Source organism: Dendrobates tinctorius, unplaced genomic scaffold (assembly GCF_039654945.1).
Source record: "Dendrobates tinctorius isolate UK_male_01 unplaced genomic scaffold, ASM3965494v1 ptg000070l, whole genome shotgun sequence".
In the NCBI taxonomy this organism is placed as follows: domain Eukaryota; kingdom Metazoa; phylum Chordata; class Amphibia; order Anura; family Dendrobatidae; genus Dendrobates; species Dendrobates tinctorius.
Genome location: NW_027361738.1, coordinates 24,826,331 through 24,844,336, shown reverse-complemented (window position 1 = coordinate 24,844,336; position 18,006 = coordinate 24,826,331). Strand labels below are relative to the sequence as shown.

The 18,006-nt window shown below is 43.7% G+C and overlaps 1 protein-coding gene across 1 annotated transcript in view; it reads right to left on the bottom strand.

Annotated features, from left to right (window-relative positions):
• The window catches only part of DNAH11 (dynein axonemal heavy chain 11), a 395,178-nt gene that overhangs the window by 188,003 nt on the left and 189,169 nt on the right, over window positions 1–18,006 (bottom strand). Inside the window, exon 37 of the mRNA XM_073581471.1 lies at window positions 6,914–7,052. Coding sequence (XP_073437572.1) covers window positions 6,914–7,052 — 139 coding nt within the window. The remainder of the gene's footprint in view (window positions 1–6,913; window positions 7,053–18,006) is intronic.

Below are 18,006 nucleotides of genomic sequence, written 5' to 3'. Positions count from 1 at the left end.
TCCATTAGTTCTTTTTTTTTTTTGTTGAACCACAATACAAAAGCAATGTCTGACTCTCATTAGATGATATTCAGAAAATTTACATTAAAAATTACTTTTGTGAGTTTCTAGTTATTTCACTAAGCATTGTGGGTTTAACAGAAGGTACCAACAATTTTGTCCATGTGTAAATATAGCAAAAGAGTTAAAGAAGGAAAAAAGTGAATTCAAATTCTAAGAAAATAATTCCATTTAAAATATAACTATCAATATTATGAAAAATACTTCTAATTATTCATCAGTAAAACATGCTGTATCTATTCCAATATCTTATAGAGGCTACTAGAAAAATAAAACAGATATAGTATAGATTATGATTGTTATTGTTATGAGTCTTGTAAAGCACAACAAATAAAAAGGTGATACTCAAAACTCAGGCAAAATAACTTAAAGCAGATCTTTCACCAGATTTCACAATACACATTGCCAAATATTATGAAATAGATCTGATGAAGATGATGTACTTACTTTTAAAATCAATAGATTGACTGTATAGTCCTGTTTGAAAGATTTCCTGCCTAATAAATAAAATTAGAATTTTAGGAGTTCACAAGCAGTTGGACTCATAAAATTCTAATTTTGATATCATAATGTGGGAGCAGAAACTCTGAGTATATTGATGTGTCACTTACTGGGCTGTGTTTTCCGGTTTCAATTCAATCAGTGTTTCATCAGCAAGAGATTATTGCTAAAGGACAAGCTTCCTAGTGCCTCCTAGTCCAACCCCACCCCCAGCACTGATTAGCAGTTTTCTGCCATTATACAATGTACACAGAAAGCTGCCAATCAGTGGTGTGGGCGGGGTTATACAGGGCTCAACATTCCCGAGCTCTGCCGGATCTATGCAGAGAAAACTGTGATTCTCTCACAACTGCTGCACCCAGTACTCTAAGTGATACATCACTGGAATCAAGGCCACTATCCCCACATCATGCTGCAGTCAGATTACATAGCAAAAACCTGCTGACGGATTACTTTTAAAGTAAGTACACCAACTCGGTGAGGCCAAAAAGATCTATTTAATAACATATGCAAACGGTATTGTGAAATCTGGAGAAAGACCTGCTTTAAGGTTACTTTTAATTAAATTAACAGATAAATAGCTGAACAAAATAATACAACATGAATAATGTTTGGGTATATGTAATACGAGACAATATAATGCACGATGTGGTTACTGCGGTACTTTGCTATATCAACATTCACAAAGAAAAAAAATGGCTTATACCCTTCAACTGCTTGCTTTACTTATATCTATATGTCAGCAGTGACCTGTATGGTCAACTTTCAAGTATTATATTACAACTGAGACGCAAAAACAGGAGGAAAAAAAAAAACTTTGGAAATTACATCCTGGATTGATATGGCCCAATAGCACCATAAATAGTTTATGACAATTTACGGAGCGAGAATTAAGCGAAGCAACAATATGTCGGATTTTATTGACCAATTTAGAGTCTAATAAATGATTAGTGAATCCTCACTAGAGAAACTAAGACACATGTCATTACCCAGGAATTATCAGCTCACTATGCTAGGTCGGTCATTTTAAGAGATACGGTTTTACTCTAAACGTTACATTTTAATGTATTAAAAGCTGAAAAAAAAAAAAAATCAACATATAAAACCCATAAAAGAATAGAATAACTCGGTGGGGGGGGGGATGATTGAATAATATAAACACTAATGATCTCTATGTTCCTGCACAATTTTACATTTATTTCATTTATTTAAGTTCTTATACCTAGAAGTAAATTGAAACTACGGTATATTTACAAATGTAAAATATATTTGTATCTAAGTAAGAAAAGTGGGACGTGAAGCCATGTTTAGCCAATGAGTCCTAGAAATATAGATATGGTCCCAATTGTGAGACTTTCTGTGTGAGCACAAGACGGTGATGGAACATTTAATTGCTCCATAATTGTAGGAGAATTATAAACTGATAATATGCCACCTTGGCAAAGCAATTGACGTTTGTGTCATCTATACCCATTGTGATACAGCGCTGAATATTTTATTAGAAATTACCTGCCCCTCGTCAAGACTGTTACATTATACTGCATTAAGGGGTACTTATTACCTATGGCATACATACAAAGGACTGACTAATTCTTATAGGAACATGTTCTGACTGGTAGCTAATGACGCAGTTTCCTAAAAGTGCAAAGTGCAATTATCTTCTCTAAAAATGGCTTTAAGCAAGATGTGCGAATAATAGAATTGTAGAGAAATTAATTGCAGCTACATGAAAGAGAAAAAAAAAAATCCCATCCATACACGGTGTTTAAAGAATTTATATTTTAGCTTTAAGAAAGTTATGCATATGTGAAATAATTTGACAGGTATCATAATGCTTATACAAAGGGATATTATTTTTTGACATTATCGTTTTTAAATTTCCCTGAACATATATTGCATTCATGGGATTCATGAATAAGGTGTAACGTGTATTTTAGTACATACTGTTACACAGATCTTTGTGGGTTACAGTATTAAAGCTATTGGCAGAGGTAATGGTAAAACGGCAGAGCACAGACTATAGAAATATATACGGTACCCATGAGATTTACCATGGCTCATTGGGTTGGAAGACGCAAACAGAGCACGTAAATGAATCATGCTTATGGGGTAGCTAAGCAAAAGAAAACAAATAGATACTACATAATCTCAAAATCTTAAACAAATAAAAAAAAAATAGTTATTATTGGACCAACCTGAGCCATTTTATATTTCAGAAGAAATTCTGTCAATAAGATCAACCTCCCCAAGCTACATGAATGGTCACTCAAATGTAAATCCATGGACACCTTTATAACTCCCATCTGCGTTTTCATGCATATGCAAATGATGCATTAAGTTCTCTGGGCGTGTCAGAGCACTTAAGGAGCCACTGCCTCCATAGCTTCTGTGCCTGCCTAGCAGCAGCCTATTTAGCTTGCTTGATAATTCAAGGTCTTGTGTGACATTTGGCGCCAAACACGGAAATCAGAAAATGAGCCATCAATCAAGCTAAAGAGGCTGGTGCTAAAAAAAAAACAAAAAAACAAGCTATGGAGGCAGTGGCTCTTTAGGTAGTTTGTCATGTCCAGAGCACTTAGCACATAATTTCCATATGAGTAAACATGAAAATTACTTGGAAATGCAGCAACAGATAGAACACATAAAGGTGTCAATGGATTTAAATAATAAAGAGCTACATGTTCAAATATGTAGGTACCATGTAACTATCATGTTCTTACTGGCAGATACCTATCACTACACCTAAACTTTGTAGAAAAGCTAACATCATCTGCCAACAACAAAGTAAAACTGCTTTTGAAGTACAGATCAGTTTACTATACTCAAGAACTCTGTAACTTGTCATTGACTCCTTTTTAGTGTAAGGCTTCTCTTTATCAGCATACTGCCTGCACCACAAATGCTGGAACTTCCTTTCCTTCACCTCCCAATATAATGACCTGTCTGTCTGCCTTTCTTTAAGCTTTTAACTGGAGCACAATTGACAAATACCCACCCTTGATGCTTGTACTCCATCTCAGTGCCTCTTCTCCACAGGTTGAGGACAGCAAATAGAAGGATACATAGTGGCTGGCATTTTTTTATGGGGGTAAGACAACATAATTTTTTTAAGGAAAGTGATTTACAGAATGACTTTTTTTTAATTAACTAAGATTACAAGATTTTTGACTCATTTCCAAAAACAGCACCACTCATGTCAATAGTTTTTCAGTTTTCTCTGCTGAAAAACTTACACATTTCTTATTACTCAGACAAATTAAAACCTTTCTGTATCCCAAAAAGTAATATAGTACAATTGCTATGATAAAAACAAACTTTTTTTTCATAATTACTTGTTTTGCCCAATATAATTACTTTAAAAAGGTGTCATGTCATTGCATTCCAAGAGTCCAAACTCCTTGCTGTGACATCTATATTAGTGCCTGGCCTTCCTGTCTCTACCTCTGTCACTAGGTGGTGCCACAATCTTCTTGCAGGCAATAGGAGGAAACAGCTCGAGTTCTATGTACTCTGGGACTTTTTGAACCATCCAAGAATTAACTTTTGTCAGCATTTGCTTCCTCCCGTTTGGACTGGGCGGGACTGCAAGCTATTTAAGCTCCTTAAACTGACAGTTATAATTTGAATATCTACTGTGAACATCTTGGTATCCTGCTTTGCTTCCCAGCTGACATCATGATTTTGACCTTGGCTTGATTCTTTACTTCACTTCTACCCTACAATTTTGTCCATTCACTAACCTCCTGGTATTGACTTGGCTACCAGGCCACTCTTCTTGCCTGCTAACCCCACCAGATGGCTCATGGCCCAAGTCTTGGGTGCCTTTTAAGGCCACATCCCTGTATAGGGGTAAAAGGGTAAAGGCCAGGACAACTTCTGGGATCGGGGAAAGCTGAATCGCTAGTGCCAAGCCTGTTCATGATAGTTATCTTTAGAGTTGTCAGGTGACAATGAACAGTGCCTCCGTTACACTTGTTTTTATAGACTTATTATAGACTTTTATAAGGGCACATCTTTTGGACAAATTATTTTTTGTTTTAAAATGATTTGCATTTTTAACAGTGTTTATCTTGTGGCATTAATTAATACAGTACAGATCATTACGTTTGCCAAGGAACTAAATATGTTGGGTTTTTTTATGCTTTTTTTTCCCCATAAAAACATTTAGTAAGAGCAAAATAAGTTTATTTCCACAAAGGATTTGTTCCTGCACCATTTTCTGTTTAGATCTGACCGACTCCATAGCTTAAAATGGATTGGTGAAGGTATCTGTGATGAACCCAAAAGATCTGATAATTATAACTTATGTTAAGGCCATACAACCACTTTAAAGAAGTTGTCCTTTACTTGGACAAGTTCTTATAATACCCCTCACTTGGCCACCATAAAATAAAAGTTTATACTCACCTCTCATGCTAGCGCCGTCAGCGTGGGGTTGACGCGCTCTCTCATGACTCCCCTGCAATTGTTGTGACATGTGACTGCGGCACCAGCAACACTGTCCCCGCCTCCTGTCAAATTGGGTATGAAGAGGAAGTGCAAGATCAGAGGCTGCCCTGACTTCCTCTTCATGTTCTATCTCTCTGAAGGCAGGGATAGTGAGTAGTGGACAACCCCTTTAATGCTTTTTTTTTTTCACTATAGAACTTGACCCACTGATCACCGACATAATGCACTACAACTTTGTCACACTGACAGGCAGCATTAGAAGACTCACAAGTATAGCAGACCTGGGCACATTTTATTATGCCCAGGGCTACCACGGAGCCCACTCTACTCTCTTAGATGCCATAGTCAACCTCCAATCCTGGGCACTGCAGTTGTGCCATATGCAGATGACATCAGCAGCCGATTGCACAGCTTCCATTGCATACGTGTAAAACAACAAAAATGGATACTACTCACCCTCCCCAGATCCAATGCCCGATTTCCACCACTGCTTCAATCTGTTTACTGCACGTAGTGGTGCATCACAACTACAGTACACATCACCGCTGCCGACTATCACTGAGCTCAGCAGCTTATGCTGTCTACCTCAGAAGATCCACTGATCTCAGTGATTGGCTGCAGCAGTGATGTGACATTACCCCAGAAGCCAGTAAACATAGATCGGAGCAGCAGTGTACAGCTGGTGATGGATCCTGGGCTGGCGAGTCCTATCTGCGTTTGTTGTTTTACAGTTATGTACTAGATTGGGCAAATATTTTTTGATAGCCAAAAATCACTTGAAGGACATCTTACTTGTATCGTAAATGTATGGCACAGATTACCATAGGGTTGATAAACTGTCAACATGTTTATACTGTAGTTTTTTGTACCAATCAAAAGAATATCATAATTATATGAATATGTTCTCAGCCCATGTCCTGCACTCATAGCTTTTTTTAAACATTCTTTCACCTAACTGATCTTTCAGAAAGGTCTATTACTGACCTATTCAGATGTCCGTGTCAATCGGTCTGAGCACAGACCACTAATGCACGGACTAGCCGTGTCTCTCCCAATCTGAGCCTGATATCTTTATATATTTCTATGATGCGGTAACTCTCAGGTCGGGAGACCCGCGGCCAGTCCGTGCATTGCAGTCACATATCAGACTGCAGTCCACGGACGTCTGAATGAGCCCTAAGGAGTAACAGTGATAGCCTACATACATCAATAGACTTACTTGTAGAGTGTAAAACATTTAATGAACACTGCCACCATTTCCATAGTTGAAGGTTACAAACAGGCCAAGTGCACTGAATGACTCTGTAGTCAGCTAAACTGTATTTGCTAATCACAATTTATCACACCACTGACAAATAAATGGTCAGTCTAAAAAACTGTTATCAGAGCGGATTTGACACTTGCAGTATTGCTATTATATATGTTGTCTTTTTCTAAGTTAAATCTCATTATGGTCGCAATGTTCTTTAATAGGAAAGGAAAGCCGTGTACAAATGTCGGACAAATATTTACATTTAAAAAAATGTCAAAAATGTAAACTGTGACTTTTATCCATCAGCAATTCATATTAATTTTTGATAATTGACGCTCTTATTACACTCGCGTTCTGACTACACAGGTTTTGCTTATAGTATGTAACTGGAAAAAGGTGGCAGTTTTCCTTGCCCAGCATGATGCTGCTGAAACTGGCCATTGTTGTTTAATATGATGGATCTGTAAATTGTTACGTAATTTTATTTTAGAAAAACTTCTATTGCTGTATTTTGAAACAGAAATTAGAACAAACAAGTGAAAACACATCGGCGTTCTTTCTAGATTTTAATTTGTTGAAATTATAAAGAGCAAGCCTCCAATTTGTAGAAAAGAAGATCCGCAAATGTGCATGCAATAATAGTAACATTACCTGTTTGGAAAGCAGCTCCTTGCACAGTGTGTAAAGGGTAATAAATTTCCGGGCTAGCGGTCGGGCATCAAGGAAACCCTCAGCTATCAGCATTATTTCACAGATCAGCTCAGTGTCTGGAACCACCATGGCACATGGCCTGGAAGAAATGCAGTGAATAATCATGAAAACTGTAGTCTGAACAAGTCCATAAAGTTAGTGCAATATAATAAGTAAATGAAAAATGCTACACTGCACTGTGAATTGAAATTTTAAGAATACAAACAAGATATTCTACATGGAAAATGACTTAATACTGCATTAAATATCTTTGCAATAATGATCATTTTCATATATCTCAATATGCGCACATGTGCGTTGCGTAAATGAGACTGTTGAATCATTGGATAGAAATTGAATTTTCAAATTAATGCAATGCAACAAAACTAACAGATAATACATATACGGTGAAACATCTCTGAGATAATCACCAAATCGGCAATAGTAAGTGGCCTTATACAGGGGGTGGTCTTCTCAAAGAAAATGGTCAGCTCAGCACATATGATAAGTACTGAAACTGAAAGTCTGTCACAGAACGTTTAGTCTGTATATTGTAAGTTGTCTGGAGAGGTCTTACTCCGTGTTCTCTGTGGATGTTGCGTCAAATCCGTGAACAATGTATGCATTTTTTTTTAGCTAATTTATAGGTTTACGTGGAAAGAAAAAAAATCACAAGTTTCTTAAATAATTATTTCAGCTTTACATTGAAATTAAGAGGCAAAGGTGACTTCTCTGTTGCAAAATGAATAAAAATAAATTATGAATCTGAGGGTGCATTTTAATAATATCATTTAGATTTGTGATTCCAATAATTAAATTCTATATTGTCCTAGTTGTAAAAAAAAATGCTCTTATGTTGCTATATTGCCAAACAAACTACTACTCTAGTAGCTAATGGGTTTCTTCATTGTGGAAATTAGGCTAGAAGGATTTTACACAATCAGTAACTCTGGGGATGATTTGTTCTCTTATTGAAAAAAAACACATATGTTATGGAGACTTCGCTTCAAACCACTGCTCCATGAACAAGCAAAAATATGCAAAGTAGCTCCTACCAGCAAAACCAGAGACCTACTGTATGTGTAGACAACACTGTTTCAGAGTTTTTGCCCCTGATCTATATAGAGCAGACATATTTTTTTTTACCCATGGAGAACTACTTTTCTACATACTAAATTGGGTGTCTTAATGAGAGCTGTTATCCACCCTGATCTACATCTAGACATTTCCTTCAGCAAACCAGCAGCCCTGCTCTGTTCTGATGAGGGACAAAAACCCAGAAAGTGTTGTCTACAGATGGGTTTTTGGTTTGGCTGGTATAAGTTACTCTGCTTACGATCAGTAAAAATCTCATCAGGACACCAAGTTACTATAACTAAAGTGAAATTATTGCATGATGATCAACCACTAAGGGCTGAGTCCACGTGTGTATTACAGCTGGCATGGTGAATTAGCCCCTATTGTATCTCTGCCTCTAACTGAATTGCCTCTAGGACCATACGGTCTTACAGTATGACTATACAGGCCACATGTATATGGCTTTGCACGAGCCCATAGGCTTTTACAGTTGCACTTTTTTTCTGTTAGTATTTCAAAACCGTCGCAAAGTGCTTTTCGTATCATTTTCACATCCCTCAATATTACTCTCTACATTTTTGGGGCTTAATTTTTAAATGAAAAATAAGTGGAATTATAAAAAAGATTTAAACATATAGTAATATGAACCTGACAGATCATTCATACTGCCTGAACCAAGGGCAGCAAGAAGCAGACTCTGGGTCTGTCATATCAGCTCGGCATGTCTTACTCTGAAATCTTGCACCATTTCAGAAAAATACATAAAACCAGCTGACTTCAGCCACAGGTGATTTTTTTTTTTTATAAATTCGTTTATTAAACCACAAGCAGTTATATAATACACACATTTAGTATATGATGTTCAGCTTGATACAAAATATACATATGCTCAGATAACATGAAAATGTGAAGCATAATGTGTACAGCTTCTAAACTACGGTATATCTACGTCTACAAAAAAACCAAACTATTCCGCAGCCTACTTCCACATAATGAGCTGTTTACTGTGCGAGATCTCCGCTCTGCAAAGTGAGGTGAGAGGAGTTCCACCTCTCCCAGATCTTTTCGAATTTACTCGAGCACCCTCTATTTTGATACAGCGTACGTTCATATGGGATAATCGAATTTACCAAAGTAATCCAGGACCCAAGAGAAGGAGGTGAATTCCTTCCATGCCATAAACAGTGTCTCCCGTAGAAAAATTCCAACATAATGACCCCATGCCTCCTCATCCCACACTCCAAATAGACAGATCAGCGGCTCAAGGGGAACAGGGGTTTGTACCAAAGATGTCAATAATGATGTCACCTCCCCCCAGTATTGCACAACAGGACAGCACCAGATCATATGGATAAAGTCTGCATCTATTGAGTGACATCTCAAACATTCCGATGACGGGTATCGGCCCATCTTAAAGAGTCGAGTTGGAGTCAAATATGATTGATTAATAATATACAATTGTATCATCCTGTTGTTGGCAGACGGAGATACCCAGATTGGTGACTCCAGGATTTCTTCCCACTCCTCACCCTGTGTAACTGGGATAAGCCTCTCCCATTTCTTCTTAACGGAATCTAAGGCACATTCTGTCCCCACTGACAACATATATGTATATAGAGAGGAGATGAGACCCTTAGGGCCCTGTGATTTGAGGATCCCTATCAAGGGTAGAGACGAAATGGCACATCTCATGTGCGATTGAAAAGCTGACCTTAGTTGTAAATAATGGAAAAACTGGGATCTCGGGACACTGCGATTAACTTGTAAATGCTCAAAGGACACCAAAGTTCCATGAGCATATAGATCACCTATCGTAGAGACACTATACTGAGCCCAAAACTCAGCAGATGGATGTTCAAGTAGCACTGGAAGGTAGTCATTATTCCATAGGGGCATTTCAGCTATAATATCCCCAAATCCAACCACCCCTTTAATCTGTCTCCATATCGATCGTGCCAGACGAAGCAAAGGTAACAGTCTCGAGACATTTATTTTCCTCATTTCCAAAAAACCCAGTGGGCAACTAATCCGCGCAGCATGAAACAGATGACTCAAAGTTTGAGAGATGACCACCAGGCGTCCATGTACTTATGGCCTTGGCCTGTCCAGCCAAATAATATAAAAAGAAATCAGGTAACGCTGCCCCCCCTCCCCTCTTGGGCCTCTGTAGAGTGGTTAGTTTAAGTTTAGGCCTGGCTTTCCCCCAAGTAAAGGATGTGGTTTGGGAAATCAGATTAGCAAAAAAGGATTTGGGCACCACCACCGCACTATGTTGAAGAAAGTAATTAATCTCGGGGAGTAATATCATTTTAATTAAATTAATACGTCCGGCTACAGACAGTGGAAGTTTACCCCAGATCGCGAATTTACCTTTGACCATCTCCAGCAATAGTTGTATATTGAGTTGCAAATCAAATTTACTACCCTGAGAGACATGAACACCCAAATATTTAAAACTGGTTACAATGGGCAGTAAGGAGAGAGTCTCAAGTCGTGGCATTGGAGTGTGGGAAAGAGGCATCAAAGCGGATTTCTCCCAATTTATATATAGGCCAGAATATTTACTGAATATATTTATAGTAGTGATGATTCCTGTCAGAGTCCCCTCCGCTTTGTCCATAAATATCACCATATCGTCAGCATATAGGCCTATGGTGTCAGTCCGACCTGCTATTTCTATACCAGCAATATTAGGGGAAGATCTTCTACGAATTGCCAGGGCCTCAATAGCAAGAGCAAAAAGGGCCAGGGAAAGGGGACACCCCTGAAAATGATTCAGATATGGAATTATTTACAATGACCCGGGCCTTGGGCTTCATGTATAAAACACTGACCCATTTTTGGAATCCATATCTCTGCAAACACGCAAGGAGAAAAGGCCATTCAAGACAGTCAAAGGCCTTGGCCGCATCCAGCGATGCCAATGCCCATTCATTATCTGGTACCAGAGAACTATATTGAACCACTGACTGATCCGTCTGATATTAATGGAGGTGCTCTTACCAGGCATAAAACCAGTTTGGTCGGAGTGTACAAGATCTAGTATGACTGAGTTCACTCTTTTGGCCAAAATTTTTGTAAAGATTTTATAATCCACATTTACTAGTGATGTGGGCCTATATAATCCACAATCTAAAGGGTCCTTCCCCTCCTTTTTAAGAACTATTATATTGGCCTCATAAAAGGACTCCGGCATGCATCCCCCCTCCCAAATCCCACGAAACACTGTCAACAAAAGGGGCGCCAGTATATCTTGGTATTTCCTATATAATTCCACAGGAAATCCAATCGGCCCAGGGGCTTTCTCGGAGGCCATGTCTTTTATGGCATCCTCTACCTCCTCCAGAGTAAACTCAGCATCCATAAAGGCCTGTTGGGAAGGACTCAGCGCAGGAAACTCTATATCTGACAAATAATTTAGACACTCCAGGCCATCCACATCAGTCTTAGAATTGTATAGTGAACCATAATAGTCAGAAAAGCATTTCAGTATCTCCTCAGTTGAGGAAACCAGAGTACAACCCGAATCACAAATCTGTAGAATTGTGTTAGTCGCATTATGCTGTCGTACTAAATAAGCCAAGAATTTGCTTGCCTGATTCCCCATCTCAAAGTAAGACTGCCGGGCAAAAAATAATTTATGCTTTGTCTTAGTGTCAGTATATTGAGCATATAACCTCTGAGCAGTCAGCCATTCTACCCTATTGTTATTAGTTTGATCAGATATATAGGCTGCCTCCGAATCTTTCAGGCGTCGCTCCATCTCGCCATCCTCCTCCGATGTCACCCGTTTAATGTAAGAGATCGTGGATAAAAAACCCCGTATATAGGCTTTAAGAGCATCCCAAAATATATTAATATTTCGGCGTTCAGGGTGGGACGAGACTAAGCAACGTAACTGATCGATCGTTCTTTCAGGGGATGTTATCAACTTCAGCCAAAAAGGGTTCAGCTTCCATGTTATCCTATTAGTTGATGGCCTGTATTTAAGCTTAAGAATAATTGGGCTATGATCCGAAATCCCCCTACTTCCATGTTTAATATCATCCACCCACGCCGCCAGACTGCTGGACAAGAAAATGTAGTCTATGCGAGACAGGGAGCGTTTAGTGGAGGAATGGCAAGTATACTCCCTTGTCTCTGGATGGCGCACTCTCCAAAGATCCAGTCACCCACTACCCGCCATGAATTGTGACAGTTGGGATGTGCCCGGGAGGGGGATCCCACCCTGTACTCCACCATCCAATCTCAATTTATCAAGATGGCTGTTCATGACCAAATTAAAATCTCCCATACAAATGACGTGTGCATCAGGGTAATTCAAAGCAAAGCTCAACGCCTTCTGAATAATCGATATATTGGCCGGAGGGGGATTATAAATACAAAGAATAACATATTTCTGAGTGTTGATCAGCGCATGTACAAACACAAATCGTCCCTCAGGGTCTTTCCGGGCCTCCCTGGCTTCCCACCGAACATCTTTATGAACTAACAGTGAAACCTCCCTTGAATAGCTGGTGTGAAAAGCATGTATAAACCATTGAACCCACGGTTTCTGTACCCACCGAACCGTATCTCTGGTCAGGTGCATCTCTACCAGAGCCACAACATGAGGACGGTAGTGTCTAATTTGTGAGAACACCTTAATTTTTTTCGAGGGGTTTTTATGCCTCTTACGTTCCAAGTCATACAAATCAACTCAGAACCCATTCCCGTCCGTCTGAGTATGATGCATTATGGTGCCCGAACCAAGTGCAGAGATCCCACCCAGATGGCAAAATTGATGTCGGCTGCAGCATTTACCTAAACAACTATAAAAACTAAAATTTTTGAAAAATAAAAAACAAAACAGGAACCTAGTAACATAGGAGCACAGTCTCACGCCCCCATCAAAAAATAAGCAAGGGGATACCATCACTGAGCACAGCGTCCGGTATTGCTGATATCTGGGTACTCGCCGAGAGAGCTCCAATTAGACCTTTGATTGAAAGGATCCGGAGTAACAGCCGCTACATTAGGATTCCCTCGCAGGGGACCCCTTATGGGACCGCTGCCACTCAGTCGCTGGATCCGTGAAAAATACGGAGGAACCTTCATGAACAACCCGGAGTCGGGCCGGATATATCATCGAGTATACAATGTCTCTGTCTCTGAGCCGTTTCTTGACCTCGATGAATTGTGCCTGCTGTTTCTGCAGTTCCATGGAAAAATCCGGAAAGCTGGAAACGACAGCATTGTTAAACATAATAGGACTTTTTAGTCATGCAAGATGCAGAATGGTATCTCTGTCCTTACAACTGAGCAAGCGTGCCAGGAAAGGTCGAGGCAGGGCCCCCGGAGGCAGGGGTCTTGTAGGGACCCTGTGTGCTCTTTCAACAGTGAACATTGAGGAGAATTCATCTCCCAGGGAGGTCTTAAGCCAATCCTCCAGAAACTGCTCAGGATGCTGACCTTCCGAGCGCTCAGGCAGACTAACGATACGGATATTATTTCAGCGCAGTCTGTTTTCTAAATCATCCGCCTTCTGCTTCCAAGCATTCATGGAGCCCGCCACCTTCGTTAGCTTAGCCTCCATAGGTGTAATGATATCCTACACCTTGGACACCCTTGTCTCTACCTCTGTAATGCGTCCCTTCATGGCCTGCATATCCTGACGAAGTCTCCCCACCTCCGTATAAACATCCTCAATTTTCTCCGTCAGGGATGTCCTGGTCAAAGAGATAGCTTGCATCAACTGCTCAGATGCTTATTTAAGGGTCAATTCCTCCCGCTCCGTCTCCTCCTCACCCCCAGAAGGGCAATTTTTGCGCTGACCTTGAGAGGAAGTGCTCCTGTTATGTCGTGCACTTTCAGCGGGGTCAGGTCTAACAAACTCCTTCAATTTTTCCGCACCTGACCCTTTAAGTCGGCTCATGATTATCTGCAGTGCGGTCTGATGAAACAGCTGAAAAAACGTGTGATCCAGGTATCACCCACCACAGGTGAAGGCTACAGCAGGGCTGGCAACAGTTAATTGTGGGTCAGACTACAGAGGGATGCCTTAGGGATTATAAGGACGGCAGTACAGTACAGATCTTTATGGCCATGGGAGGGAGAGGGGGGCCCCAGAGAGACAGCTGCAGTGGGGGAGGGTGTACAGAGCCTCCCTTGGTAATGGCGCCAGCCGGCGCAGTGAGCAGGTGATAGAAGAGGGATACCACGCAGGGCCCACTTTTTCAGGGCACTCACCGCGTGCTCCCTCAGGTTGTCAGCCGGTTTCTTCACTGCCCGGCGGCGGTGCAGCAATGTAACCTGACGCTGCAGCTCTCAGCAGCTGAGCTGCGCGCCCAAGATGACTGCCACCTCATGGGAGACCAGCCGCCCGCTCCTGTCTCCCCCGCCGCCCGCTCTCAGAAGCTGCCTCCCAACCTGCCGCAGGGTACCCAGGGGATCCCGATGTCTGAGGGGGTCCAGCCAGCGGTAAGTAAGCCACCAGGAAGGAGTCCAGGATCCGTCAGGATGGTGAGGAGCTCTCCTTACTAGCATCCTCTCCCGCTCACGGCATAGCCATGCCCCCAGCCACAGGTGATTTTGCTGGTCCATTTGTGGTATTTGCTGGTACGCAGGATACAGTGACGTGTCGCGAGACAACTTGGTGCTTTCTATAATAACGTTTATAAGACTAGAGGGAACTTTCCTCAGTCACGGCTTGATCAACAAAAGGGGTAACACGGGTTGCCCTCGCAGGGGCTCTATACAAGCAAACACAAACGGGTAGAACACGACTACTTCCGGCAATAGCCGGTCACTATAGGGCCTTAATTATATAGTCAACTTAGCCGTCCAGACGTCCCTCGCCGTTCGGGATGGTGGTCTTTCGGCGTAGTAGTCACTGGGCCTAGTTGCTGAGGCATTGACGAAATCTTCGTGCGCTCCGGCGCGCTGATGACACTGGAGTCCCCGGACTGGGGCAAGCGGCAGCGATGTGGGGTGGCAAAGGACAGGCCACCTGCGCAGCTAACGGCTGCAACGGGGAATCCGCGGCTAGCAGAGGCTCGGCCCCTGCTGCGGACCGGGACAGTGGTGGCCGCCGATGGCACTGTACTTGCCGCGGCCACTGGTGAGAGCAGGGCGGCTGCAGGGAACAGGCCGCAGCCGCGGGCTGGAGTGAGATGGCAGTGGCCGAGGGCGACCGCGGGTAGGCCGCAGACGCGGGTTGAACTGGGGTCGCAGTGGCCGCGGGCTGGAGAGGGGCAGCAAGTCTCGGATGATCGTCTTGGCGCCGTCCCTCTGGAGTCCTCAGTGAGCGTTTTCCCTGGCACTGGTAAGTCGCTCTAGCTTTCAGTCGCTCCCACGGTCTCCTACTGCCTCTGTCCCGGTCTGCTGACTCATCATCCCGGGAATTCCCCGCCTCCTTTATACTGGTCCCTTCCCCAGCCCAGATGTCTGTCACAACGGTCCGTCCCCGAACTCTGTCCCCCGGGAACAGCTTCCCCCGGAGCCCAGTTGATGGTCCCCTTGGTTCCGACCCGGACACTCTGCCGGGACCCCCCCTCCCACACTCCCCCACCCTGTATGCTCGCCAGTCCTCGGGCGAGGGCTTTAGTAGACTCGAGTTAGTCTTTGGAGATGACAGTTCTTGTCACCATACAAACTGGTGCTGTTCGTAGCGTTCAGGGGGCTTGCCAGCTGTTGACCGCTCAGAGCGTCTAAGTTCGACTGTGGTGGGACGTTCTGGGGTGGTAGATGGGGGTAGGCCGGTCGACTCTGGCGGGCTAACTGGGTCTGCTGCAATGTCACTACTTGGAGGGCTCGCGGATGTGGCTGGGAAGTCCTCTTCGTCATCCAGGTCCCAAACTGGTGACGGGGGGGGTCGGGGACCTGAGGGATTGGCTCGGGTCGCATAGGATCACTGGAGGCACAGGGGTGCAACATATTTCGGTGCACAGTACGAGTGAGAGGTGCGTCATTTCCTTCGGATTGTATTTCATACACAGGCCCGTCGGGGCTTATCCGGCGCAACACTCGGTACGGGTTCTCCTCCCACCGTGGTTCTAACTTGTTCTGGGGGCACTGATCTAGTACGAGTACCCGATCCCCAGTCTGGAAGTCAATTGGAGGGGCAGCGCTCCCCCCGGGTGTTCAAGATCCTGGAGCTTTGTATGGACGATTCAGTGGAGGGTCTGCAGCTGGTGCCGGTGGTTTCGGACCCAAAAGGATACTCCGGTCCAGGGTTGGGGTTCCTCCGGGTTTAACTCCACTTCCATGATTCCTTTGCCCTCCCGTCCAAACAGCAATGAGTAGGGGGTGTAACCAGTCACTCGGTGCACCCAGTTATTACATAACCACATCAGCTCAGGGACGTATTCAGGCCAGCGGGCCTTTCGGTCACTCTCTAGGGTACGCAGCATTTGGATTAGTGTCCGATTGAATCGTTCGCAGGCTCTGTTCCCCTGCGGGTGGTATGGTGTAGTCCGAGACTTATCAATACCGTAGAGACAATGTAGTTCTTCCATGATGCTTCCTAGGAAGCACGCTCCTTGGTCCAAATGTATTTGTTGCGGGCAGCTATACACTTGGATAAAGTTTTTACAAATCGCATAGGCAGCAGACTCCGCTGTTTGGTCTCGGGTGGGGGTGACCACGGCGAACTTGGTGAAATTATCCACCATAACGAGGCAATGTTCATACCGCTGGTAGGCAGGACCTATGGTCAGATAGTCCACCGTGAGGAGCTTGAGGGGAGCTGATGTTACAATTGTCTGCACTGGGGCTCGTTGCGCGGGAGGCTTAGCGAGCTCGCATGGGCGGCAGGTTCAGCAAACTTCTTCCACAGCAGCGTGCAAGCGTGGATGATACACTATCTGCTGCAACCATTGCAAAGTCTTTTGAGCACCAAAGTGAGCCCCCTTTCGTGGGCTTCCCAAGCCAGTTGGCTGAGATGGGTTCCGGGCACGATCACCTGCCATACTGTCGCAGACGTTGTTCGTGACACGGCTCTCCGATATAAAAGTCCCTTTTTGATGACTAGTTTCTCCCACTGGCGCAACATCAGCAACATATCCTGGGTCAAAGTCTGTCTCTGTGAGCCAGTGGGCAATTTGTTGGTGGCCACCCATCAGCGCAGGAGTCCAATCTCTCCATCCTCTTGTTGCTGCTGAATATACTGGTCGCGTGGCTGTTCTAATATTCCCCCTAAGGGTCCCGGATGGTGAGGGCAAACGGCGTCTCTTCCCCTTCTAATTCGTTGTCTCGATTCCTTCCTGGGGTGGTGTGTCGGATTCTGCCCTAGGGCTCCCGGTTTGGCATTCTCCAAATGGGCTAATGGGTTGTTATCAGTCAGCACCACCACCTCGGAGCCCGCCAGGTACTCTGCGAACCGCTCCATCATTGCCCACACTACCGCGAGGAGCTCGAGCTTAAAGGAGCTGTAATTGTCCGGGTTTCGTTCGGAGTCATGCAGCGACCAGCTACTATAAGCGATCACTTTCTCTCAGCCGTCCTGCACCTGTGACAACACAGCTCCCAGTCCCTGGAGGCTCCGTCGGTATGCAGGATGAACAGTAGCGAGAAATCCGCATATGCCAATACCGGGGCGTCCGAGAGTGCAGCTTTGAGATCTTGAAATGCATCCTCTTGCGGTTGTTGCCACTGGACCTTCCGTCCATTCACCCCAGCTGGAGTCCCCTTCAGCAGGCCCTGCAGGGCTCGGGCTTGGCGTGCAAAATTCTTCACGAACCGACGGTAGTAGCCGGCCAACCTCAGGAAGGCCCGCACGCCTTTCACCGTTTCGGGGGTAGGCCACCCCTGGATGGCAGCAACCTTTTCCAGGGATGGTCTGACAGTCTGACACCCTCCGCCGAGACGGTATGCCCCAGATATTTGATCTGGGTACGGAACAGGTGGCATTTCTGGGGCTTTACCTTCAACCCGTACTTCTGCAGCCGGCCGAGCATCTGCCCCAATCGCCGCAGGTGGTCCTCGAACATGGCGGAATA